At 41.0% G+C, this 26,309-nt stretch overlaps 1 protein-coding gene across 1 annotated transcript in view; it reads left to right on the forward strand.

Moving 5' to 3' along the window:
- Window positions 1-7,034: 7,034 nt before the first annotated feature.
- The window catches only part of LOC111242808 (uncharacterized), a 403,678-nt gene continuing 384,403 nt past the window's right edge, over window positions 7,035-26,309 (forward strand). The window contains exon 1 of the mRNA XM_086975453.1: window positions 7,035-10,532. Coding sequence (XP_086831579.1) covers window positions 10,476-10,532 — 57 coding nt within the window. The 5' untranslated portion in view covers window positions 7,035-10,475. The remainder of the gene's footprint in view (window positions 10,533-26,309) is intronic.

Below are 26,309 nucleotides of genomic sequence, written 5' to 3' on the forward strand. Positions count from 1 at the left end.
GCGCGTTGTCGCAGTAACTGTGAAAATGTTCTCAGCGGTAGATAAAATTTCATCGTTAATAAATTATTATTATGGTATGCGACCACCGTGCCGCTTTGAAGAAAAACAAGCAAGTTGCATTTGAAGTAATGTCGTATGGCTAACATACCAGATGTAAGAAAGTTAAGATTGCAAGTTACCGCTAAAGTGTCTCAATATGCCTCACGCTGACTCTAACCCAATATAGTAGTTTAATTGAAATGGACCGAATGAAATTTCAGAAGCTAGCGACGATTATTGAAAACGTATTCTTTAAATAACGGCAAAAGCTAACAGCTGATTCAGGTAGTACTCAATCACGGCTAAGGTAGAAGCTATAGATACCGATAATAAGGGCAACTTCCGTTGTTACAAAAGAAGCTAATGTAAAAGAAGCGTTGAAAAAATAAGTTTTTTTTTTTCATTTCACCGTGCTGTTTTCGTCTCATACAATTTAACGATATGTCACGTTACCTATTGAGACTGTATATTGTCCCTGTCCTAGTGATAGTAGTGTCGATTATAGCTATATTTACATTGATTAGCTCCTATGTAGCAATTTTAACTAAATGTTTGAGCTAAAGTAGCTCACTTTTAAATGATAGGTCTTGAGCTAAGTTGAACAGCGCCTTAGAATCCGTCCATAGAAGCCTAGTTTACTGCACAGCTAAACGATGATCGAAAAAAAAAAGCTGTCAAATTCTGTCAAAAAAAAATATATCAAATTCTACCCTCACACGATTTACCCTATTAGAAAGGCTAGCCCGATAAACGTGGGAGGAAATCTATCCAGTTGTCGAAATTTCACCGATACTGCCGTGTTCGCTCGACCACAAAAACTTCCCTTCCTTACCTCATGTCTCGATATACTAGGACAGCTTAGGCGCGATTACCGGAAAGGCTGGACCAGCAAATGGAGACAAAGGAATTTCGTTTCTTACGGTTGAAAACGAGCAGGGAAAGAGTTAGATTAGTTCGTGGAGAAGTGGCAACTCGGACGCAGCGGACCTTCCGTCATCGGGCCTCTGGCAGACTCCAGGTCGACGGGTAATTCGGTTCAATTTTGCAGCGGAAACCTGTATTTGTGTTTCCTGCTATTGCTCATCTGTACGGCCGGTTTCTGCAAAATGGAAAAGGCAAAGATGAAAAAAAAATTGTTTTCTCCGATATTGTTACACGCTGTTTGGCGATATTATCTCAATTTCCCGCAGGTTAATATCTATTGGATTGGAACAACCGTAGAACCGCCGTACGTTCTAACGAAGCTTTATTTTATGACAGGATTTCGCCAATCCACCGACTGGCGGATCGACACTGCGCATCGACTGCAATTGCCCAAAGAAAATGACTCAAAAACACTGAACGCTGTTGTCTGTCTATTAGAAGCTGGAAAACATACAATTGATCCAGTTTGTCCAGCTTGGATATTTGTTCTCAGTAAAAATGTTATCGTTAATACCTCGTAGTGCTTACAGATTTGCTCTACAGCAAAGGTGTTAAAAGACTTCTCCTATTTGGTGGCATATGTCACTTGTAGCGTATGTAGAAATCTACACGAGCCCTTCACAGAGCTACATGACATACTATAAGATGCATTCTGCCCATCGTTTTTCTCTTCTTTCACGTTCAGCTCAAACATACGAATTATCAGTTGAAGTCGTTAATTCAACGTTAGCATTTGAAGAGCTGCTAACGACGAACGACTTTCTCGCGGAGAAGGTATGCCTATGCGCGTGTTACTCTCATATAATTAAAATATTACTTGGATCTAATTCACCGGAGAGCTGAGTAGCAAATCACCAGTAATAATATCGTATTCGTTTATTATCGGCATACGTTTTTTATATATTATCGATAAATGTCATATAAATCCTCGTACCTAAATGAGCTGTGCTTCAAGTGTCTCAAAAGAATTAAGATGTAAAGGTCTCAGGAGCTACACACCACTGACCAATTTTTTAACAGATCATCGTATACTAAAAGATCATCGTATCTCTTTTTCATATATAATTTGAATTTGGAGAGATTAAGTTCTTATGTTCTAGAAATGTGCATACTTAAGCGCTTGGTATTTCGACTTCGTCAGTCCTCTCGGAGTCACCACACTACAAATAGATCGAAGCATCTTTTTGACTAGTAAATACGGTAACCGTTTGAGTGCAGCTTTTTCACGGCAAGGTTACGTTCAATCATGGTAAAAGGTATATAAACGAGAATACTTATACGTAATACACGCATAGAAACAACAGTACACGCCAAGCCTCTCTAGACATATGGAAATGTTGTTCTTTTCCTTGCTAGATCGAAGCAGATTTCTGCCGCGGCTGCGCCAATAGCTGTCAATATATGAGCTGGGTCATAGGTCCCGAAACCTAACTGCCATGTGACTTGGCTCTTCGTAGGAAAAAACGTCGATGCCTCGCCGCATTATAATCGATCGATCTCAAACCAGAGGTCCTCTGAGCCTCATAATTCTCGATGGGTAAGACGGCTGAGTGCAGTGACTAAAGCGCGCAGGCCGTTCAAGGAAAAGTAAGGGCTCGAAGGCAGCCGAATGGAGAGTGTAGTTGGAAATGTAAAAGAAGGGTACTCAAGTTTCAGCTGATTCCACCTTCATCTGCAATCAAGGATGAAGGGAGTCAAGTGCCAGAAGTCTGTGCGCTTGCTATTGCTACTACATACGCTATGTTACCGTGGCGTTACATTGTGGCGTTTGCTAACCGGTCGGGTTCAGATTCAGGATTGACTGCGCGCTAAGGTCCGATGACGACCAACGTTAAAGGGCGCTACTGATGCGGGGGGTGAAACATGCCCAAGGCGAAATGCTCTCGCTGTCTGCCTTCGAATGCAAATACTGGATCCGGAATATGTATTACTTTGATTTTGTTACCGGGGGTGATTCAAATGGCGCAATTCAATTATAGGTCCTTTCAATGGCCATTACTTATAAGCAGACAAGAAACAATCTCTACATAGCAACGACAACAACACCGTATGGCGTTATTATGAAGAAAAAAATAAAAAAGGAATAACACGATTTAGACGAATAACACAAACCAGTATTGACTAATAACATCTGCTGACATTTTCAATTTATGACAAAAATATGCTGTGCTTGACAGAACTCTCTAATGATATTTTCTATTTTGTTGACATAATGATATCACGGGGACGGCTTTTTTCAATGTATGTTTCTAGTATTTACCCTTTCATCTATCGAAGAACGACACGTCATAACGGAAGTTCTTACGTGTTTTTTTTGCATCTCAATCGTATTCTTCTGGGCACCCAACTACAAAAAGCCGTCCAATTATCGCTTCTTTGTATGTATTTCACATAAACAACAAGACGTAAAATTTGTACAGATAGCCTAAAGCTACATGTATGCCTATGAAGGCTTTTTTTTATGCAAATGACTGGAACAGCGATAAACTGTAAGAGCTTGCTAGCATTAAGCGTTTAGGTAAACACTTCAATGCTTTCTACACTGCAGCAAATTGAAATTGAAGTAACTATTTGCAGTTTGCGCGTGTTACAATGTCGACCTTTATCATCCTGTGGGCAGTAATAGTCCAGCACAAAGTTATTAAATAAATTAGATCCATCCTATCGGGTGGATTTCACGCATAACACATAACGTGGTTTACCTGATCTGATGGTTTTGTTATGTGGTCTTGCTAAATACGTCACCGTTAAAAGTGAGGTTCCTATACCCTCGCTGTAAACGCACTTTGCCCTCTATTTTGGGCTTATGATGCTGCAATGGGATGCAAGGATCTTTGTTTTATTCGAACTGCTTATTTAGTCAAAGCTTTGTGGTCGCTTTTGCGACTCTTCACTCGGTGGCTACGTAATACTGGCTCACACACGGCTCATCACTGAAGACTGATTCCGCATTTCTCTACGTCCATACAGATCTTTAAGATATATATTACCATGTGTATTATTAAATATATCCGTCACTGATAGTCTGGCTCTGGACGAGCATTTTTATGACATTAAACCTATATTAAAAAGTAATTAAATTTCTTTTCCAAAAAGCTTTCTATTTCTTCAAAGCTTTTTGGTGCAATTCATTGTCCAGAAGCTATTAAGGTATCGAACACCCTGATTCTCACGAAGCCTACCTAGGCTCGCCCCATTGGCCCTTCTGGAGCATCCCGCTCATAATTTTGGACGTTGTTCTCATCGCCTTTTCGTATTTTAGGTTGGGCAGCACTTGATTCTTCCAGTAGACTCTAAAAACCATTATCGCCTTTAGAGAAGAGTAATTGTAGTAATAATAAAATTAAATGAAAGTAGTTTTGGTCTTGAATGATCCCTAGACGTTTGTTTTCAGCAATATCTTTTTTTTTTCTCTTTTTATAATTTAAGGATGCCTTTCCAGTTTTCAGCTTTTCTTGAATTTTTGAAACGGATTAAACACCAACTAGACTCTGTGCCCCACTCACTTTGCAGTATTCAACGTGCTGATAGGTGTGTCTATGCAGAACCAAGACCAGGTCGTTTGAAAGCAGCGATTCCGGTATCTTGCACGCTTTCATTTTTAAGAAGTTCCAATAGTAGGTGTGAACTTTCGGCAATATCCAGCCATTAGTCATCATGATTTAGATGAAATAGTATCGATAATATTATATTACCTTTTAGTCCGTGCCTTTTGATTTTGTTTGTCACTTGCGATGCGACACACGGTTAATGAGTTGGACCTTAATTTATTTTCCTATCAAAGCTATTGTTGTCGAAAGCATTTAGAGGGACTTGAACGAGGCTGACAAGGATCATGTGTAGCAAAAATTCACGATTTTCATTGCTATAGACTTTGTCGTGAGATACACAAAATACATACAGACATATGAGCTACAAACACAAATTTAGAAATCTTCAATTTATTTTGTTTTTCTTGTAAATTCTAGCTTCTAGTTTTTTTCCTCTATACTCTTTCACTACTTTAGCAGATATAAAATAAATACTTTTAAACCGACAAGTGTTTTTTTTTTGCTTTTTACTCTATACATTAGACTGCTTCTGTGAGAAATGTGTGATTTTAGAGAAAATAACCACAGTTCCGCCCGTTTAACACGCTGAGAGCAACAGATCGCCGGAGATCAAAGATGGTTTCAACACCGTCTTGCTATTTGCACTGTTATCTATTCGCTTAAAAATCACAATTCTATTATTTGTAGAGGTTTAGGTATTGTACTTCGTATTTTGCTCCTTAGTACAAGGAGTACAATAAAAGTACATACTGGACACCTTTATGACCACATGAGTCCTACAAAAGATATAATTTATGCCATGTTTTGTACATAATCTTCCTGTGCAGCATTATAATGCCATGGTGTATTATAATCCGGGTTCTATACAATGGAAAATGTAATAGGAGTATACGATTATACAGAAAATAATTTGCCTTAATGCTTTGCAAGGTATCTATACCAGCGATGGTCATGGATTTCTAAGCATTCATTTGAGGTATTTTCAAATAAACGAAAGCGTTACAATATTTTTCATTACTTTTTTTTACTCACATATGCAGACGAAACTGTGTCTATTATAATAGGACAAATGCACAAAGCGCTTATCCTTAACGGATCGGAAAGCTGTATACAATGTCTTGTCAGCTTTCAAGACGTTGACAAAAGCTTACCGGCTCATGGAGATATATTGCGAAGCCTTTTCCGCCTTGTTTTGCAATACGCAGTACCATTTAAAAGTGCCAGAGCAATAGAAAGAGAGAGCTATTATACATGAACACTTTTCTTCAAAAACAGTATACCTGGGCCCTTGGCTACCTTATATTCTTTTCGACAGGCTCTGTAGACCTTATACTACAACAGCATAAGTGAACGAATTCGTAGTAACTTCGCTAATTAATATCGAAGTTGAATAAGCATCTGCTCAAAAAGTTATGTCTTATTTTGTGAGTGAACCTACAAATTTCTTGAAGGCTTGTAAAGCTTACGATACGATTGCCCGAGAGAATCCCCAGTACGTAATTTGCTCAAGGTCCTCATTATTACGTGGTGCGTTGTTAGTGTATTAATTCGAATAAAATACAGACAGCGCGTCACTGACCATATCAATCAAACCCTCTATAATGAAATATCATTTTGATATGTGCTAGGTATTGGCTTTGTAAAAGCAATTTGAGGGTCTCCTGCTTTACGCTAGCAAATAATAATTCGTCCTTCAACTTCGTGTTGAAGTCGTGTACCTTTCGATCCCTTCGTTTTCTACTAAAGATTACGCCGGACTGGCCCTCCATCGGGAAAACATTGAATTGGAGATATTTCGACGTCTGGAAAGTAATACTAATTCCCAGAAACTTTCATCGATTTACTTCACACTTAGGAGAAGAAATAAGGTTCTATCTTGAATCATAAACAGCACCATAAACAATATTTTTCTCGTCCAGGTTGACTAAGCAAAAAACTTAGCTTCGAAGAAATTCCGCAAACTATCAGTTCATATATTGAGAATACGAAAAGCCGTTCGCCGAAAACCGTTCGTATGAATCCGGCTCTCGTTGTACGTACATGACAGACATGGATATCTATAGAAATCAGTGTATAAATGTCAGTTTTCACGCCTATAATACGTTTTAGTATTCGCGCTTTTATTAGATGCTAGATAGTGCTACATTGCGCTATGTATCTCCATTTCTTTGAGTTTGTACCTTGTGCATTGGGGATAATGCCGCTAGGTCTATTGCACTGCCTAGGTTCGGTCGAAGGCCAGGGAGAGACCGCACTATACTCTGTGCACGGTCCTCAGCCACCTTCTCGCCAAGTTCAATTTTCTCTATTCCATTTTAAATCCGTTATACCAAATAAATAACCAAATATTTTGAGTTTACGCTTTGTTTTAGACAACTGACATCTTTTAGCAGGAAACGAAGCTACACCACTTCACTAAGTGTTCTGAAATGTTGTAAACAAACCCGTTACCGCTACACCATCACGCTGAACTGCACGCAGTCATCAATCTTGTTATCACCCAGACAGGACCTAACCGGTGAAACAAAACTCTGCAATTTCTGTAGGCCGTACAGGCCAACCATGCCTGTCCACAATCTGCTGTACGTGGCTGGAAAGGGAAGTTTCCTTGGACGGCCTTCCCTTTCCTAACGGGGGAGCACCGTTTCTGCCCAACTCGACCAAATGCCTTCGAGCCGCCCACGAGTCCTGCACAGCGAGACAGCGTGGGCCGGTCAGATGCTTTCGACGGTAGACAGTAGTTGACCGACAGGGACAGTCTCGAAGAAAGAGAATGCGAAAAGTCGAAAAGGTGTGATGAGTGTTGCCTAGAACTGTCCTATCGGCGGCCTGTAGGCCCGTGTCTGTCTATCTGTCTGCCTGCTCCGTATACGTGCTCTGCTGTACGCGCTGCCAAACACGTGTGAAAAAGAAGCTGTGTAAAGGAGTGTTGCATAAAAGTCAGTTTATCTGTGCACAAGTTGATATTTTTATAAGCGCTTATCACAGCTACCAGTATACATTGAGCTTTCCATTCGTAAATTTATACCTATACACACATTATTCGAAAAACGAAATAGAAAGAAATTCACTTCATTCGTGTGCGTTATTTGATATCGAAAGAAACATACCAGGGAATGGTAAACGAGTGGACTATAGGCCTTTTTGCCACGGCGTCTCTCGCACTACTTTCTGCGTGGGTGTCTGTGTGAAAGTGGTAAAATTGCGTAGCCCGCCCCCTGCCCCCCCCCACACACACACCCGCGTGTGAACCTCCCTAGGGACTAATGGACATTTTTGGACACTTTGGACATTTTTAATTGGACTGAAGTGTTCTGCTGCCAGCAGCGAATTATGGAAGAGAGAATTCGCGGCGGCCATGTTCACAAGTTCCATCCGACGTTCAGTGTCAAGTGATTATTTGATTGACATCGAAGCAACATAGACGTTCGCTAGAGTGGGAACCGTGCGAGTGTGACAGGAGCGGATCGATCGAACAGAAGGGTTTTAGCATATGAAAACAAAGAACGACTAAAGAATAAAAGGAAATAAACGGCACATAAATACGAGAAGAGGCGTATGCCTGGCAACCGTTGACGCGCGCTGCGGACAGACCAAATATAGATGAAATGGCGAAAGTTCGTTAAAGGCGCTTAAGTCGTTGTTATCGCTCTGTCTGTACGAAAGTTTTGACAAGTAGACTAAGTTGAAATTGAGTTTTTTCGCTGTGTCTAAGTTGTGCATTCGGAGCCGCGTATGTCAGAAAAGTTAGCCTGGAAGGTTTTATAGGGAGGCCAGTGTAACATTTGGTGTGAAGATGCGCGGCTTTTTCGAACGTTGCGATAGCCACAAAATTAGCAACCGACTGCCACGAAGTACGAACTAAAGGCAAGGGTACGAAATTTTGAGACAATAGAATTACAGGCCAACTAAAACATATACGTACGCTACTGTCATCCACTCACGACCCGAGAATTACTTACCACCTGTGCTAGCAGTAATTGGCTTAAGTAAATAAAATATAACGAAACAAAAAAAAAATCCCAAAGACGAGACAGATGTAAAAAACGACGCGCCTTGCACACTAACTGCCTAAAATATTAATAATGTCAATTGAATAATGAGGGATCTCCTGAAAGTAAAGAAGACGACAAAGTCATCATCATCAAGACCTTTCGAATGATAAATATTGCTAACGTTGTTGAAACGTGACGAGCTAGCGGAGTCTGTATTAGAGGGAGTATACATACACGATCTCATTATTCTAGAAGGAAAGCAACGAAAGAAAGTGAAAAGACCAAAATGACTATTGAATCATTACGTGTTGAATAACACCAGATCGATAGCAGGATATCGAAAATTGTCATAATAATAATATCATCCTATTGTAAAAAATGCCATGCATACAACTGAATGAAAGACGAGAAAGTGTTGCGTGTGCAGTGAAAAAAGTTATGTTTGTGAGTGAGAAAACGCAAAACAGAGTGGAAAACAGTCAACCGAACTGTAATATTATAGACGTCAACGTCACTAGAGGTCCTTTGTTGTAACCGAAGCGACGCGATATAGTGGATACGATCACACACCGTTTCAATACAACATCACTGCCAGCAGTAAATTAGCCTAAAACACAAAATCGCCAGTCAAACGAGTGGAACCAACACCTAGAGGATATATATACACCTATATATATATATAGATATATAAACATAGAAAAGTGCGAGAATGCGTATGCTAGACACAAGAAATACAAGGTCGTACAAAGTGAAAGACCGCTACTTTGCCGTCTTAATGCCGTTTTCCAACGATCATCGTAATCTACTAATCAATCCCATTAAGTGCTCACCTTAGCGTTCCTCCGCAATAGCGGTAATACAACGTAAGAAACAATTGTAGCCTTTTTTAGCTCTGCGACCGTAACGCCTTAAGCTGTCCGCGATGCAGAGCCGATAACAACAATTACTGCCTGATTCAGTTAAGCCCTTTTGGAATTAAGGCGGACTCAAGCAGCCTGGATAAGGTCGATCCCGTCAACCACCGAACCAGAGAAATCGGCCCAAGCTCTCAGGCTCGGCTGGGCCAATTCGGGCCGCTGTCGTAAATGATCAACGTCATCAAGGCAGTTAGCCTGCAGCGTCGCAGTTCGCAAGAGAGACGTCGAAGTCCCTCGTAGGCGGCTTGCACCAAACCGCTTCGGAGAGTTCAATGAAAAAGTGCTAAAAGCCTTCAAAGCTCAAGAGTTGAACGCGGAAAATATCATCTGCTCTCGGCATATGCATACAATCCAACTCTCGTAGTTACTGCCGTGGTCACCGTGCTCATGACACCGAGGCCACATCGTTACTCTGTCCATCCAGTGGGTTACTGCTGCTACTACCACTGTTACAAGCAAAATTGAAAGCTGCCAGCAGAATAAGTGCGTCCGCAAAAATTATAATTGCATAAACTATTACGACAACAATAACAGCAGCTACGAGAAGCAACACAAAAAAAAATAAAGATCACCTTTACGTAATAAAAACCATGACAGCTCACTAATCATCACTCTCTGCACGATGACTGCATCATGACCGTCATCAGAGTAGCAGCTGGGTGACGTTCGTACACTACTTCCTTTTTTCTGTGCTTCGTAGCCATTGCGATTGGTCATTCATTCTCAGGTGTTGTGGTTCCAATTAGAGGCGATCGCAGCGATATTCAGCGGCCGGAACTACTTCTTCCGGCTGGATTCGCCTATAGCATAATTAACCACTGGCAATTGCATCGAGCTACACGATTCATTTCTACTGCAGCTGATTATTGCGGACATCTCTATTTGCTACTAAGCGCTTCCTGTGTGCCAGTGTGGCTAAAGTGGGCGAAGCGGTGGGCGACCCAAAAACGCCCGTGACGCCTCCTCATCCAGCTACCGCCCCTGCAGCTCCTGCTCATCGCCCGAGCCGGGGTCAGTGGACGGACAAGGAGACGCAGCAGCTCGTCAAAATGATCTCCTCGGGACTTGTACCGCCGCTAGACAGCGAAGACGTAAGTCAACCAAAGGTATCTATCGTCATGTCGTATCGTCTCGTGTAAATCGTTCGTGTGAACTAGGCTGTCTGGGTGGCTATAGAAGATAAATAAACAAACAAGCAGGAATAATATGACGGCGACGTACGGAAATTAGTAGTGATGGAGAGAACGCCAGTAAACTGATGGGTAAAGCCCAGACAAATTGAGCATTTCTTCTCATATGGTAGATTGTATGTTCCATTGTCTTATGTTCTATGGTGACTGCAATTGTCTTCCATTGTTTCTCATCGTATTCTGTCTATGTAGTTTTACCTTTCGCGTGTTAACTTGGACGTCACAATCTGAGTAGTATGCATACAGCCTATATATGTATATGTATATATGTAATTCTCAAAAAGCATTGACCGTTTTTAATATTGGGCGGTTTTAAAACCAGATATATTAGGTAATACGTGTACCGTGTGGGTTGGCGTTGCTGTCACTTAGCCCAGCTGCGATTTAGCAGTAGTAGACGCGCTAAAATTACGGTAACGCTTTTATTTAGATTTCAGGTGAAAGTTTACTATATTCTATAATTTCATTACAATAAAGACATCAGACTACCTGGTTTAAGGATATAATGTTTATACGTCATTGGACGAAACGGCCACAGATGGCTCTGTCGCTTTCATTTTAGAGATTCAAATATGAAAAATGCTTTCCGTGTTGGTCGATTGATTACGGGGAGAATTGATGAAAATTGGTGACCGTCACGTAGGTAGCCATGATATAGCCAAAAAGCTAAATATCCACCACGGTGGACGGAAGCTAAATGTAAGCCAGTTTTGACGACAAAAAAAAAAGCTCGATTTTTGAGTGCCACACGAATTGACGGAAAGCAGGAAGTAGATTAAATGTTTATCTAAAATCTACAGAAACACAACGAAATGGAACACTTTTTAAAAAAATTATGAGTGACAAAAGGCACAAAAATGTGATCCATAATATCTGGCAAAGCTTAAATTGACGCCAAAAAGGTAAGATGGAACCTATAAAAACGGCTGAATGAGACGTCTCGTGTGAGCAACTCACTAGACTATAGGAAGTCATTGCAAAAAATCAGCTGGGACAGGTAATAGAAAAAGCATCACTTTCTATCATGTCAACGGCTATTCGGCAAAAGCTGATGAGAGTCAGGCTACAAATTTTAGTACATTCGACCTGCAGCCCTAACCTTATATCGCCAGATCTGTCTTAATCTCCGCAGAACATGGGAAGATCAATTTCGTCTCAATGATAAGTCTGGTGATAATTTTTTACCTAGTAGTCTCATCGAAGCTTTACGTACGGCCAAAAAATCACCAGAAAAGTGAAATGACATATATATTCAACTTAGTAATACTATATTAAAGTTTAAGAAGAACGTTTTCTTCAACGTAACTTAAAAAAGTGTTAATACTGCTCGACAAGCGAGTGCATAGGTGAGTGTATGTCGTACAGGAAGATTACGTTAATAGTGAATGTTATAAATATGTAAGATGGCGGCTGATCATTCTAATTTCAACATGTTCTCATCGTTTAGAAGTAGTTCAATGGCAATGGTACAGTCAATAGTTGTTTTTGTTAGCGCTATCGTGTGTTCTAGGCTATACAAGCCGGTTTTGTATGTAATACTAATACGAAGCCATACGATCGTAGCGACTCAATGACTTTCTATCAGTGTAGATTATTCGTCAGGTATAGGAATTAAATGCGACCAATTTGATCCCACTGGGACATACGTGTGTTGTGTTTCGGGGTTCGACCTAGGTCGAATGGCGATCTGAGAGCAAACATAAGGTTGCATAGTTTCCGAATACCATAATTATAATGATTTGTAATTTAGAAACAAGCACAACTAGAAAGCCATTTAGGTGTAAATGAAGTTTCCACATTCAGGTTGAGGTGATGTAAACAGTGAGGCGGAAAATACTCATGTATGTGCATGCGTTGGCCAGAGATGGTCGAACGTTTGATCTAGTCGGACTCTGCATATATGCATGTGTATATAGTCACTCTGACTTGCTCTGAGACATCTTTGAAAATCTATTTCAGACAAATTAGAATACCTGGAACCAGCTTAGGGCAACGCCTACAAAGGCTATGATGTCTAAGCATTATAGCTTTCTCTTAAAAAAAGACTGCGATAGGCAATACATATAATGGCAAACAATTTTCCATTTCTTTCAAATGGAAATGGCAAACCATTTCTTTCATTTGATTCATATGCATGTAGCAAACATACGAAAACCTGGTTCTGCAACCAGCGGTTAGTTCTGACGGAGCCTTTGCCGTGAAAGCAATCTTAGCCTGCAGTGCTTCAAATGTATAATAGGCTGCCGATTGAATTTCCCAAATGAGGTTCCTATACTACTTGAATCAAAATATAATTACATTGTGTTTAGCCTCATAAGGACAATATTGATAATAGATTTTATACACAGGCACTTTCTGAGCTATCTTACCGCACCCTTAGATATAACACGCTTGTATTAAATAGTTCTTTATAAAACAAAAATAAGATAGGCGCGCATGATAATGTCACGTGACAGGTCGAGTTCAGTGAAGAAGCGGCCTAAATAAATATGCAGACGGTCCTCTCATTACTGCGATTGAGATCGGCTGAAAGCTATTTTACCGTTTCACATGGTCATTCTGTTTACATTCTCGAATACGGTCGCCAAGGGACACCTTCAGACATCCAGTTTTGTTTGTCAAAAACAACGCCCGTGACCTGACAAAAGCATCTACTTAGGGATGAATACCGTATAGAAGTTCTAGTCGTTATAATATTCCCGGTAGCGTAAGTGTTCTTTTTATTTAGACGATATACATATATGACATTGACGAAACTCGTGCAGATCGACTCTGAGATACGTGACGGGAGGATATTTTATTTCAACGTACGAAAAACATGATTATGACGCAGTAAAAGTCAGCCGACTAACTTTTAGATCCATAATCATACAACGCAGAAAGATTGAGCTGTATAACGAAGCAGAAGTTGTTCAACAACGCAAACAATTTTCTGCTCAATAAATATCCGTTGAAGTAGCGGAGAACACGCGAATTACTGTGATAAAAAGTGGGTTTAGCTGATGTATAGTGCAACTTTCAAGTGACCATTGCCCGGCCCCCTATCATTCCTAAAATTAGATAATAAATCAACTAAAACGTGAGCTTTCTATATTCCCTGTTGTTTGCTGAATCGATAGATCATTCAGACATCTGAATTATTAACACAGAAGCCTATCTACATAGGCACGCCGCATTAAGGATCCTTGAACTCTCGCACTTACAAGCCAGAACAATTAAGCTGTCAGATAAGACTGCCCTCGCAAAATCCAACATTCTTCCCTCTTAGCTCTTGCCTAACAATTTGAACGTGGAAGAACAAGCACAGCAGTTTCTGAGACTATAGTTATCTGCGGAACACGACTTTCGCATCAAATCACGAAATTAAAAAAAGGACGCTATACGCGCTCGCTCCGAAAATATAGACTAGCCGAACTTCACAGTGTAGGCCAATTCGGTGCCTATCGTAGGTCAATCAATTTAAAATAACTTGCGCCAGCCAAAGACAAAACGTTCGAGTAAACACGTTCGTTCAGTTTTTACATATATAATCTGTTCTTGCCCGTATACCAACGACCACCTTATGTCACGTGATAACTGAGTCGTTCAACATGGCAAATCTGGTCGGACGTATGCCGATCGGATCGGTCTTGTGTTTATTAAAATTTGTTAATAAACTAAATTATGTTGTTATTGTAGAAGTAATGAAGCGGAACATGGACAAATTTAATTGCAGTTGAAACTAATCGGTGGCGTCGTTTGACTAGTGCGAATGCCAAATCTTAAGCACACTCATCTCTACTCTATCGCTGGGGCATTCAACCAAAATCGGACATTTTGTTTTTAAGATCCGATGGAGACTACGGCCTCTGCTACAACTGCTAAGAGATGGGTTGAAAACGTAACTGAAGGAACTACGTCTTGGTCTTGCGAACACTTGTTCTTGCGAGAGGTCCAATGACTGCCCACTCATGAACCTAGTTCGTCTACCTATTTGAATGTATCTCCTCACAAAGTGTTACGGTTAAGAAGGTAAATAACAAAGAGCTGCTGGTCCAACTCCGGCTTGCGTATAACTACTTTAGCCGCTAGCCAATACATTATTATCAGTCTTCGATCAACGGCTTTCACGAGGCCATAGCAATGTTCACATTGCAAACTAAAAAAATAATAATACAGTACCAGATGTTCGAACATTAACCAGGCTTGTTAACCCGTTACTAATAAGCCTGGTAACACAACAAGATCTAGATGATGTTCTCGACCGCGCGAAGGCTTTGCAATTCGCCTGCCTTCATATGCATCGTTCTCGAAATAGACGTAAACTCTCCTATTCATCGTAACAAGCGCAGTCGTATACAGAGACACGTGTTCTAAATACTTATAGAAAAAGATTTAGATACGTTTCAGTTTGATGATTTCAAGTAATAGAAGAACAGAACGAAGCATCCATACCCCTCCGTTCAGACACCGCGGTTTTGGCCCGAAACAGGTCGGTCACTTGAACACTGCAACTGGCATCGTTTGTTTTCAATTGAGGGCTGAAACATTCTTCTTCTATCTACTTACGTAAACCGTACGAGCATATAATACAGACGTGTGATTCATATAGAAAAATCGTTCACACATAACTATATATATATATATATATGTATAACCATCGAAGAGCGAACGGGATTTTGAAACAATAACTTCGTAAATATCATCCCTTAACTATAACTTATATAATTTAAAATAAGTAAATAAACAATAATTTGTACGTTGCATTGCCTAAGACGTTCTGGGTCGTTTCTGTTCACGCATCTAATGCTAACCAAGTCATTGAATTGCTATTATTACCCGAAATCCTTAAGACGTACAGGCAGAGATACCTGTGTAATAGGACCACTTATCTACGTAATAGCGCAATTGTCTAAAATATCCATGGGTTTAGTACAAAACATTTTAGGCCAGGCAGTGTTTTGCATTTTGATAATGCAACAGCGGTTCCTAGGATAGATTCGCATAATGGGAAAATTCGGTACCTATATAACTTTATATGCTACTGAAGCGAGCGAAAACAGCAATATGCTTCTGTTTACCAGCAGTAACACTGAAAAAATAACAAAATACTAACTATGTGCATCATCGTTTGAAGGCGTACGTATACGCCATAATCAATCAATTGAACTAAGATAGAAAGCTGATTGAAAGAAATCGCCAAACGACGCGAGTTGATGCTCTATGTTAAATATCGTAAACAATATGTTATGAGTACTTGAGGCTTGAATCGATGCTACGGTCTGGTACACTGTGGGATTTACATCTTCTAAACTCTACATTTCACAGCCTCGAGTCTGAGTTTCGAACTAATTCTAGTCAAAAGGATTTGTCTATGGTGGCCAGATCACAACCGTATGGACCTAAATTACATTGATAGTCACACGATCGTAACAGGCATAAAGAACGCAAGCTATCTGCATGCAGTGTACTAGCGCCTATGGTTTCGATCGATAGAACGTTGTTTGCAATACTACTACGCGTGGTCTTTGCCACTTATGCATTTATCTATCCTATAACAAACAAAGTATGTTTACCGAAAACGAGATTATATTTCCTTAAAGATAGATCATCTCACTAGAAAACCTTCTGCAATTCCTAAGTCACTTGGTCAGATGAAGGTCTGACTAATGAAGCGGCGTTCTGTACCTTCATCTCACGATCGAAGGAATCGCAAAGTACTTCACAATAGAACCCAAGTAAAGAGCATACGCGTTTCGTAGTGATAGCATAGATCCTGTTGTTTTTTCTTGTTACTTTTATGATTCTCAGTGTGTCAAGAGGCGTTAAGATATAGTAAACGTAATTTTCAGTTATTGTAGTATAGTTTTAACAGCACGCGTGTTTATGAACACTTAGCAAACCTATGCCTAAGTGCGAACTCGGCGCCTCAGTACCTGACATAGTATCGCATAAAAATATTAGCTAACCTTTTTTCTGAAACAAGTGCATTGTTACCTTCTCGAAAACTGTCCTCATTTTAAATAGGATCGCGAGTCTTAGGAAAACTTCCCTTTAAACACAACTTCTAAGCAGGTGCATGCTTGCAGTCGTTACATGTACAGTTTGGTACCCGTTTTTCTGTCGCAGTAACCTACTTCAACTGCAGGAAATCCTCAAGGGACTACCCGATTCCCATTCAGGTAGTACAAGCTGTAGGCGACGCTGGCCGCCAGAAACAACGAGCTCGAAACTATGTTGTTTGTTTGTGGGCGGCGGGGCTTGACCCACTTCGTATAAAGGAACTGCCAGTGGATCATGTCGTTTATGAACGCACGAGACGAAATGTTAAAATGCACTCAGACGCCGCGAGCCGTATGTGCAGGGGTTATGCACAAAACACGGACACAGCGGCACTTCATCCAGAAGTAGACCGTTTGCGCGAGCTAATGATCGAGGCAACATCACCGTCATCAAACACAAAAAGAAACATTTCTCATATCTAGCTACGAGTGACTCGAAGTTGCCTTATGGGTGTCGTACGTTGCCTGTTACGAATGATCTAGCTTTTTTGGTGGCAGCCTTTATAAATTCCCGAAAAACACCGTCAGGATGGACAAATAGAAAGGGGGGAAGGCGAAAACGGCTAGGCAAGGAAGGTAAAACGAACTATGAGGTGATCAGGCCGGCAAAATCTGACAGGGGTTATTCGTGGGTATAAGGACAACATAAGAGAAACAAGCGGTCTTTCAAGCAAGTAAAATGCAACATAAATGAAGCTGTTGTAGTCTTCTGGTTTGTTGCGAAGCCAGCGACTGCTGATTGGCCTCCGCGGTATGATATATGCTCCATGCACTGTGCGTTGGGGAACGAAGCGGAAAATTGGGAAAAATTTTCTAGAACCCCCATGCAAAATGCCGGCAGCCACAACAATAAACCTTGACCTATTTTGAGTAAAGGTACCTGCACCACCGCGAAGCGAACGGACGCTGTACGTTACTACGAGCGAGCACATGTAGTGAAAAACGGGGAACAGCAAGGTCGGCGCATTAAATTCAATGGGCAAACACAAACTTTACAAATGCTACTTCAACTTAACTGGCGACTGGGGGGTATAGATCCTGCGTGGCGAGCAAGATGAGTTCCGTGGGGAGGATTTATTTTCTAGCGGCGGTGTTTCCTATGTAAAACCTCTGGAAACCCGTCAGTGACAGTCACTACACCCCAGTTGCAACCCTTTGCATCTGCAAATGGGTACACTTTTTCAGCCAACACTTTCTCATTTTGCGTTCCAACCACTTATTTTCCGGCGCTTCGGCAGACGCATTTGTTTGTTTCCGGTTTATCGCCGTATCTGTTTTCTTACCGAAGAAACGACTTAAATACGACCGAGGGCTGGTATAATCAATTATTATCTGGCTTCCCACAAAGCAGACCGCTCAGTACGACTTCCCTTACGGTATTGTGAATGTCGTTGCGTGTGTGACACAACACGTTGAAAGAAAAAACAGAAAAAGATTCAAGCACCGACGTAACGTGAGTTAGATTCAATGTAGAAGGGTTCTAATTGGTGCAAGGAACACCTATGCATTTGACATGTATATGGGTCTGATCACAGCGACCGCTGCTACCACCTGTAGCCACCTATTAGCCGTTGGCCGGGCTGCTTGCCTGGTTTTACACAAAACAATTTAGGACGATGAGAATAATAATACAACAGATCAGCTAAGTTTGTTTATCTAGTTCTAGCTGCAATATGTTTTGTATCGGAAAAGTATGTACTTGAAAGTTTACGTACAAACATTACTTTCATATTTATTTCAACGAGCATCATTTAAGCGTACAAATACGCCGAGCTATTTCCTAGGTTTATTGAAATCAACACTTGAGAGTATACACATTCTAACGATTTTATGACATTACCACAGCTTCCTTTGTACGATAAAATTTCGCAAATCTACGGCTGATTGCAGCTTAGGATTAAGAGTTTGTATGTTCAAACATCTGCGACCTGTCGTTACGAATGACCCCAGCTACAGAAGAACGACAATTTACTTAATTTGTTTCTGATAATGTGTCGCTGTCTTGACTGCTCTATTATTTTGACACCTGCCCCTTTTTTTTTGTTTTGTTATTTTTGTAAAATTTAAGCTTGGCGTTTTATTCCTTTACCTACACTCATTCTCCCGTGCCTTGTACCGTTTTTAATGCAGCAGAAAAATGTCACGTAATGTCATCCGCTTTTAATTCTGCATACGTTTGCACGTAATTATGACGTCATTTCTTAGCTGCGATCTGGTAACGTCGCGTTGATAGGAGCCAGATCGACTGAATAAATGTGTAGACCAGTAAAATGGTTTGTTATACATTGCACGTTAAAAACGCGCCGCCTGGATAGAACGTGTGTTCGGACCACGTTTGACGTGAAAGCGATTCATATTGCTCTGTGTGACAGCAAAACTATAAAACTATTAGCTAAAATTGAACTATTGACGATGGATTTTTACTAGAAGTAGAACCTATCGGACGAGCGAGAACAGATTTTGGGGTCAGGAAGGACTGATATGAAAAATTCAAATCCTGTCGCTGGTTTATCAGAACAGCAGCCTATGCTGGGAAAAGTAACACGACTTAGTGATATCAATACGTGATAGAAACACTTGTCTGTCTAATGAAACGGACTTTATTAATGAAAGCTGATAAGCACATCGAACACGGTTGATGCTAGACAAATAATCAGCTGGAACGCCAGAAAGTTCATCCCAGCTAAGTCGAGAAAAAATCACATGACTGCATCACAGGTTGTATGATATAGACCTATGTCAGGAGGAAACAAGCACAGGGTGGAACATATATTTATAATATTATAGGTTTCAAGATAACAAAAATCAGCTTCGTCGCCAAAAAGCTTTGAACGCTTACAGTATTTCCGAGATCTTTCCGAGATCCGCTTGTATCTGATGTAACTGAATGAAGCCAACACAGAACGGCGTGAATGCTGAAAATGAAATTTATGCCTGCGAAGTACAACTTGGGAGCAAACGTTTGTTACTTCAAAAGAAGCGAATGTTCGACCTGGCGGTGCCTCGCATAGGTTTAACGACAATACGTGTGACCGTGGGAAATATGCTTAGTTCTAACAAAATTACTTTAATATACATGTTTTTATACATGTAATTGTTTCGCCTACATAACTGTAAGATTATTGAAACCTTTTAGACTACCTCTTATCCAATATAGTGTATACGAACCGGCGCAACGTACACATGTAAAAACACTTGATAAAAGAGCCGTTACAAGCATAACGGTCCCGTTTGTCTCGCCTGACTGCCGATACGGTCGAACAAAAGAACTACAAAAAAGGCAATAGAAAGACTAAAGGAGGAAACACGGGTAAAGATGCAATTCGTATTACCGTTGCAGCACCCTATCATAGTCTCGTTGTGATCAATCGGAAGAGACGCTTATTACAGACTCTTAGCCGTAACACTACCGACCATTGCGTTGGCTAGGGTTGTCCAACCCAGCAGTTATTAGCCTCCTTGTTTTGGGATTGCGGACGCCGGTGTAGCAAGCCGGGCTAGTGTCAGCGTTGCGCTAGCGCTTCCACCGGCAGCAGTGCCAGCTTACTTGGCGCAGGACTTTGGAAGCGTCTCCGCCGCGCTCATCCCCCGCCTACCTGGCTGAACGACTGGATGGTAGGTTGTTTAACGCTTGCTGCCTCAGTCGAGTCTTCTCAGTCTGATCCCGGCTGAAGACACGAAACCTAAGCTGAAATTGCAGAGAAGCTACGGCTGAGTCTATCGGCTCCGATCCATCTCCGAATAGCAACATTAGAAGCGGAACAGGGTCGAGTATGAAGCTTTGCGAAGCCAATAGCCCACAACGTTGCGGGTGCTCCTGCTGCTTGTACTCTCGAATGCTGTCACGGCACCAACAGCCGCGGCTAGCCAGAGATTATAGCAAATACTGGCAGAACAAACAGCCAATATTTGACCTTTTTCTTCTATGTCCTTGCCTCATATGTATAACGGATAGATAATAGCGAATCTGGCGTAACAGAAATGACACGAGGGCTTTTAGGCTCTAAGATATTGTTGAGTTCTGTATTGGTGTGGTAAGATCGTAAGCAGAAGGACAAGTTTAGCACCGTATCACCACGGCAAAAAGTTTATACAGTAACTTACGCATAATTATAATATTCTTATGTACACATAATATGATATGTGAGTAAAAATCTAGCCCGAGTTATGGATTATGATGATAAAGTCGTTTGGATCTCAGAAGAGTTGTGAAGTGCTTTCTTCTCGATATTATAACTAATTCCTAATGCAGGCATGGTGTGAACATATACCTTGTAGTTTAGACATGTCAGATGTTCATGGGGCCTTTCTTAGGCGAGATTCGCACTAAGCCTAACATTCGCCTATTCATCGTCAAAATTGAAATGAAGAACGAAGACTTCAGTAGTAAAGCGTCAGCAATATGCGTTTGAAGCCATTGCTCCGCGTGCTATATTTTCACTTGACTTTCTTCGACGACATTTTGTATGCCTTCAATATTATTGTAGCAAAAGCTGGATAAGTTGATCGTTTAGTTATTGTGGAGCATGACCCGCACTGGGAAATTTAAATACGCTTAAGCGCGGGCAAAACAAACTGAGAGTTTGCTATCAACAAGTTTGTATTCATAAAAGAAGATCTGAACAGAAGCAATCAACGAATTTTACCTATAAATACGGCTAATTATTTTGAAACTTTCGAGATTGTTCAAAATATCACCGTTGAATGTCAAATAAGGCATTAGTTGTCGACCTCTCTACGTAAATTCTTTGTTTGCCTATAGCCAATACGTGTCCGACCAATCATTTAACTCGATCACTCAAGATAAAAAGTAGCTCAAAAAAATATCCCGGCACCTAACGCCGAAAGAGTGATCTTTCCCTTAATTAGCAAATGATAATCTACAATACCTGCCGAATGTCCTCTTTTCTGCGTAGCTCGATTTTGACCATCATTTGAGAAAGGCTGACGAAGCCGACCTCTCCTACTATGGACATCATTATCGATATGATTGTCTGCCTGGCCTGCGGCAGTTTTTCAGCTCGCGGCAGCGGTACCCCAGCAACGCTGTGGAAGGCAAAAATTAGAGCAGGCTGGTAAGCGAGACATGGGTCGGGCTTCTTTACTACAGCTTACCCCACTCATTTTGTTGACACTTCTGCATTTAATGTCCGCTTGTGTGCACCATGTCCTACCTCCTGCTGATTCGAACGTCCGATCCAAACGATTGAGTTTGAAAAGTCCAGCACCATGTTCCTTGGCTAAGAGGGAAAATCTAACGCAGCGATACTCTCCTGTGTGTGGTGTGACGACGCAATCTTACTTCGATGCTTCGAGTCTTAGCGACTGGCATCCATATACTGGAGAAAGAAATCTAATCTATCCGTACGCGGATAGTCCCCAGAGAAAGTCCACCTTTGGAAGCTGCTCCTACGTGTACCTGCATTAGGTGCAACAGAACGTACGCAGAAAGAAAATTCATAGGATGTTTTCCAGAACGACGAAAACGAAGGTACAACGTACGATTGGTATACATTGACGCTGTTGCAATTCTCAGCCTTGCCTCAGGTGTTTTCGATTAGATTCAAAAAGAAAGTCTAAGGTTTCTCAAGCCTTATCATAAAAAGGATAAAGTTGGAGATACTACAGAATGACAGCATATTTAGTCTAAGATAGTCGTAAGGATGCTGCTTGTTAATACAGATCTAAAAAGTTTATCACGATGAGAAGAATCGAGGGAAACAATGTTGGTATACTATAAAGGCAATATTGCAATCTGTGATAATTATACTATTAAATTCCGCCTAATTTAACGCAACAAGTTTCGTAGGTAACAGTCATAGCATGTGGGGTTGTCTGATTCTGGGGCAGTAGAAGCGAAATCATTTATACATAGTTTCAGCGGTTCAAATATGCTACAGAAATAAATAAATAAAAAGCGCCGCTAAATCTCAACGGATACGCTCATATCATATTTAGGGAAATGTGTGTTTTATGGAAATGGTGTCCAATATCGGAACGGGGGTAAAATTCACGAAATTTAGAGTAAATCTGGAAAGCAAGACGACCTTGTGCTGGGACTACTGAGGTCAAGGTCCAGTGCTCGGTTGGACGTGTCCTATCACGCTTGGACTTTCCTGGCGAGGAAAACCGCTCTGGGGCTCTTCGAAGATCTTCCGTGAGGTACTTTTCTCCCTTTTGGCGCTAATGTGGCCCGCGACTTATATCAACGGATATAATGACACACGAAACGTTGAGCACCGTGTTCACGAGTCTCCACGGGCAGTTTGAGAGAACTGTCGTTAGCGTTAGGACCTGTTGACGTCCCTTAACAAGAAGCCATCCCGGTTCAGGTCCAACCAGATCCACTGTCGAGTGGAGCCGCAAATTCAACCAACTTCAAGTAGTTTACATATAGTTCCCAAAAGCTAGCTGTGGGCTATCATTGTGGGAACCGTGCGGGGTCCTTGCAAACGTATCCCCCAACTGCTGCCGATTTTCAAAGTGTGGGCGAGGAATAGCAGCAGTGCTTCCAGAGATACTATAACTGATGTACTGCGTACACCGGTTAGAGCTGCCTTCTGGAGAGGGTACTCAGTCGGATGCCGGCGACGGAATAAAACAGCTTTTTTTTGCCGATGTTTCGAAGCATATTCCTTAAATAATTCCGTTTATATTATCAGCGTTTTTGTTCTTCCTGCTGGTTTCTTTCATTCCGCTCATGTATCTGTTTGGTTATTATTTTTCACGTGTCTGTCGTGACTTCCGCCAAAATATTTATCAGCGGAATCATACCTTTGCACATCTTCTGAATTGTCAGTTGTATATCGGTCTAGGTGAGCCCCCAGTTGAATCGTTTTCACAGACGGGTTTTTTCGCTGCCATTAATCGCTCACTTCTGTCGCCTGTTTGGCCAAATAGTATCGTTACCATCCGACTTTCTTCCTGTTATACACTAATATAGCTTTTCGTAAATTTTCACTTGATGATTTGATCTCTGATTTCCTAACCTAAAGAGTTCAGATATGTCTGCACGTATAAAAAGCTAGATGCGTACGATTATTTTATCAATGATTGAAAATTTCGATTCAATTCTATGTTTGTATGTGTATTTGTGATACATAGATTGCTCAAATATATACAATGCTAATCAAGACTGGACGACTTATTGATGCTTTGTTACTGTTTTTCTTCCATGCAAATAATTTGTTCTATTACTAGCGGAACCCTCATATCTGAAGAAGGAAATGGGATTTACGAAGTGGGCTTTGAGGCAAAGTTACATAAGCTTGATATAGTCAACCCAGCATAGGGACCTATAATATTAACATTCAAAACGTTTACATGGTATCCGTCACTTGATAACGTATGTCATCCTGTCATTTTCACGATTGATAAAACGTTGAAAGGAGTTTTTCCCTTTTACATATCCCGCGTGTTTCTTCCACTTGGAAACAATCGAAGTATCAGATACTACCCCAAATCCCGTAAGCCTTGCAAGTCGCACAAGTCTAGAAAATATAATCGAAATGTAGAGGCTCCAGAAAGGCGAAGATATAAGCCAAGGAATCTAACTGTCATATTTCTTCATACTTCACACCTGCCTGCCTATATGTGCGAGTTCGGACGGTTACCGTGGTAGATTGTAATACGCTCTAAATGTTGAGGACGGCACTATGCGGCTGTGCTATGTTGTCTAGCTTTCGGGAATTCTATAAAGTAAAGGACATATCGCATCAGGTAACATCTGAGCAATATTTGCGTGCCGTTGCGAGACCTAGCTTCAAAGCCCGACCCGTACCCGGTTTGACTAGATATTAGCTGAACATTTTCCCGCCATGTCGTGGCCCGTGCTCGTCATGCCCGCAGGAAAGGGCTTTTCTTTGTCCTCCTAGGATGCTTTCATTTGCTAAAAAAGACGAGCTATGGAGCCACCATCCTTGCGTCTATGAGATACCGATAAATCTAGCTATCATATTGTCTGCTCTCGAAAGGAACAACGTTGATGATTCGTAGATGGGTTTGGTTTACCGTGCGTTATTCAAAGAAAAAGTGATACTGTTTTTCGTCTTTGCGTCTTCGAGTCACAGTTCACTTGTTGTTTGTGATAGGAGTAGGTGTAGCATGTATTAGGTGCACTTCGTAGGCCTTCTCGAAGAGAATTCAGGCCTTCTGTATTTGAGAAATCCATAGCGTCAGAAGAGCGTTGACTCCACATTCCCAAACTTCGTGTGATTGTATATTTTCGAAATATCAGTCGTCTTTAATTAGTGTCATCATTTTAAGCTTTTTAAATGGCCCAAGCAACTCGGGACACTTTTGTCATGTTCAGCGATGACTCTGGAAAAACGGAGGGGAGTGCTCGAAGGGGCCGCTAGGTAATAACATGGGGTTTCGGACCTGGAGAATTTATCCCATCCTGATCAGCTTTAATATGTAAGTAAGGCGAATGACCAGTCAGTTCACTCAAAAACTGAACGGCAGACTCTTGAATGTTGTCACATGTTTTTCTATCTATAGAATTTAAAGGTAGGGTGTGTGAGCGTTTCACGAACAGCGTAAAGCGCATAATGAGACACCGCCTTTTATTTCATGCAACACGTACTTATATATTGTATAATGACAGTCCTATGCAAAATCGTTACTATGCCAGCTCGCACATGGCAAAGGTTCTTAAAGCTGCCATCGCGAGATCTTCCGCAAAAGTAATTTTACACACCCTACGTTCTTCAGATCTCGCACATGTGTGACCACTTTTGCTAAGCCCTGCCAAATAAACTTCAAAAGAGCACACTTAAAAATGAAAAATGATTTTAACAATTGTATGGATAAGTTTTTCAGCACCAGGCATAAGAACTTCTAGCAGGATAAATGATATAAATAGAATGAGTTCTAATGCATAATAAGCGATTTTTTTCCATAGTTAAGGTGAAGCACTGTTTGTTTTCTAAGGTCTATAATCTTCATTACTGCGCAAACAATCTAGATCTTTCTTAAAACTGTATAAAAAAACCCTGCCCCTATTTGGACTACGAGCATGACCGAACTACCGGGTCTTCTTGCTTATCTTAATCCCTCCATAGGTTAACAGACAATTTGTGAACTTAGTAAGATAAGGTCTGAATAATGCGTTACAGTGACCATACGGACCTTTAATTTGGTACTTTGGGCTCATGTTGGCATGAAATAGTAGAGCTATTAATTAATTAATTATTATGGCTTACTATAAATTATAATAATTAACACACAATGATGAGATGCAGCGACACTTAATCTAATAAGAAGGTCCAGTGGAGCCATAATATGAAATTTGATGGGTTTTGAATCGTCGTTCATTTAATATTCAGAGGCGGCTAATTGTGTCGTAAACAATCTAACGAGTCCAATTTAGAGAAAAGCTATTCCCAATTGAAATTGTTTCCCGCCGAATCTAGAGCGGCTTGATGGCAGGTTTGGGTCCCGACGGCTACGGCCTGATCTACGGAAAAGACGGCGCTGGCTGGGATTGTTTTCCATTATTTATTATTACATACCAAGCAACTATTCAGGCCTAGTTACGCCTATGTCGTGATTTTGAAGCGAGAAAAGCTTCTGTGGAGAAAACTGGAATTTATACTCAGTAGAATGAACAGTGATCTAGTAAAAGATCGCCTACGCACAGTTAGCGTGTTAT

The sequence above is a fragment of the Varroa destructor genome, unplaced genomic scaffold (assembly GCF_002443255.2).
Source record: "Varroa destructor unplaced genomic scaffold, Vdes_3.0 BEIS01000001.1, whole genome shotgun sequence".
Lineage (NCBI taxonomy): Eukaryota > Metazoa > Arthropoda > Arachnida > Mesostigmata > Varroidae > Varroa > Varroa destructor.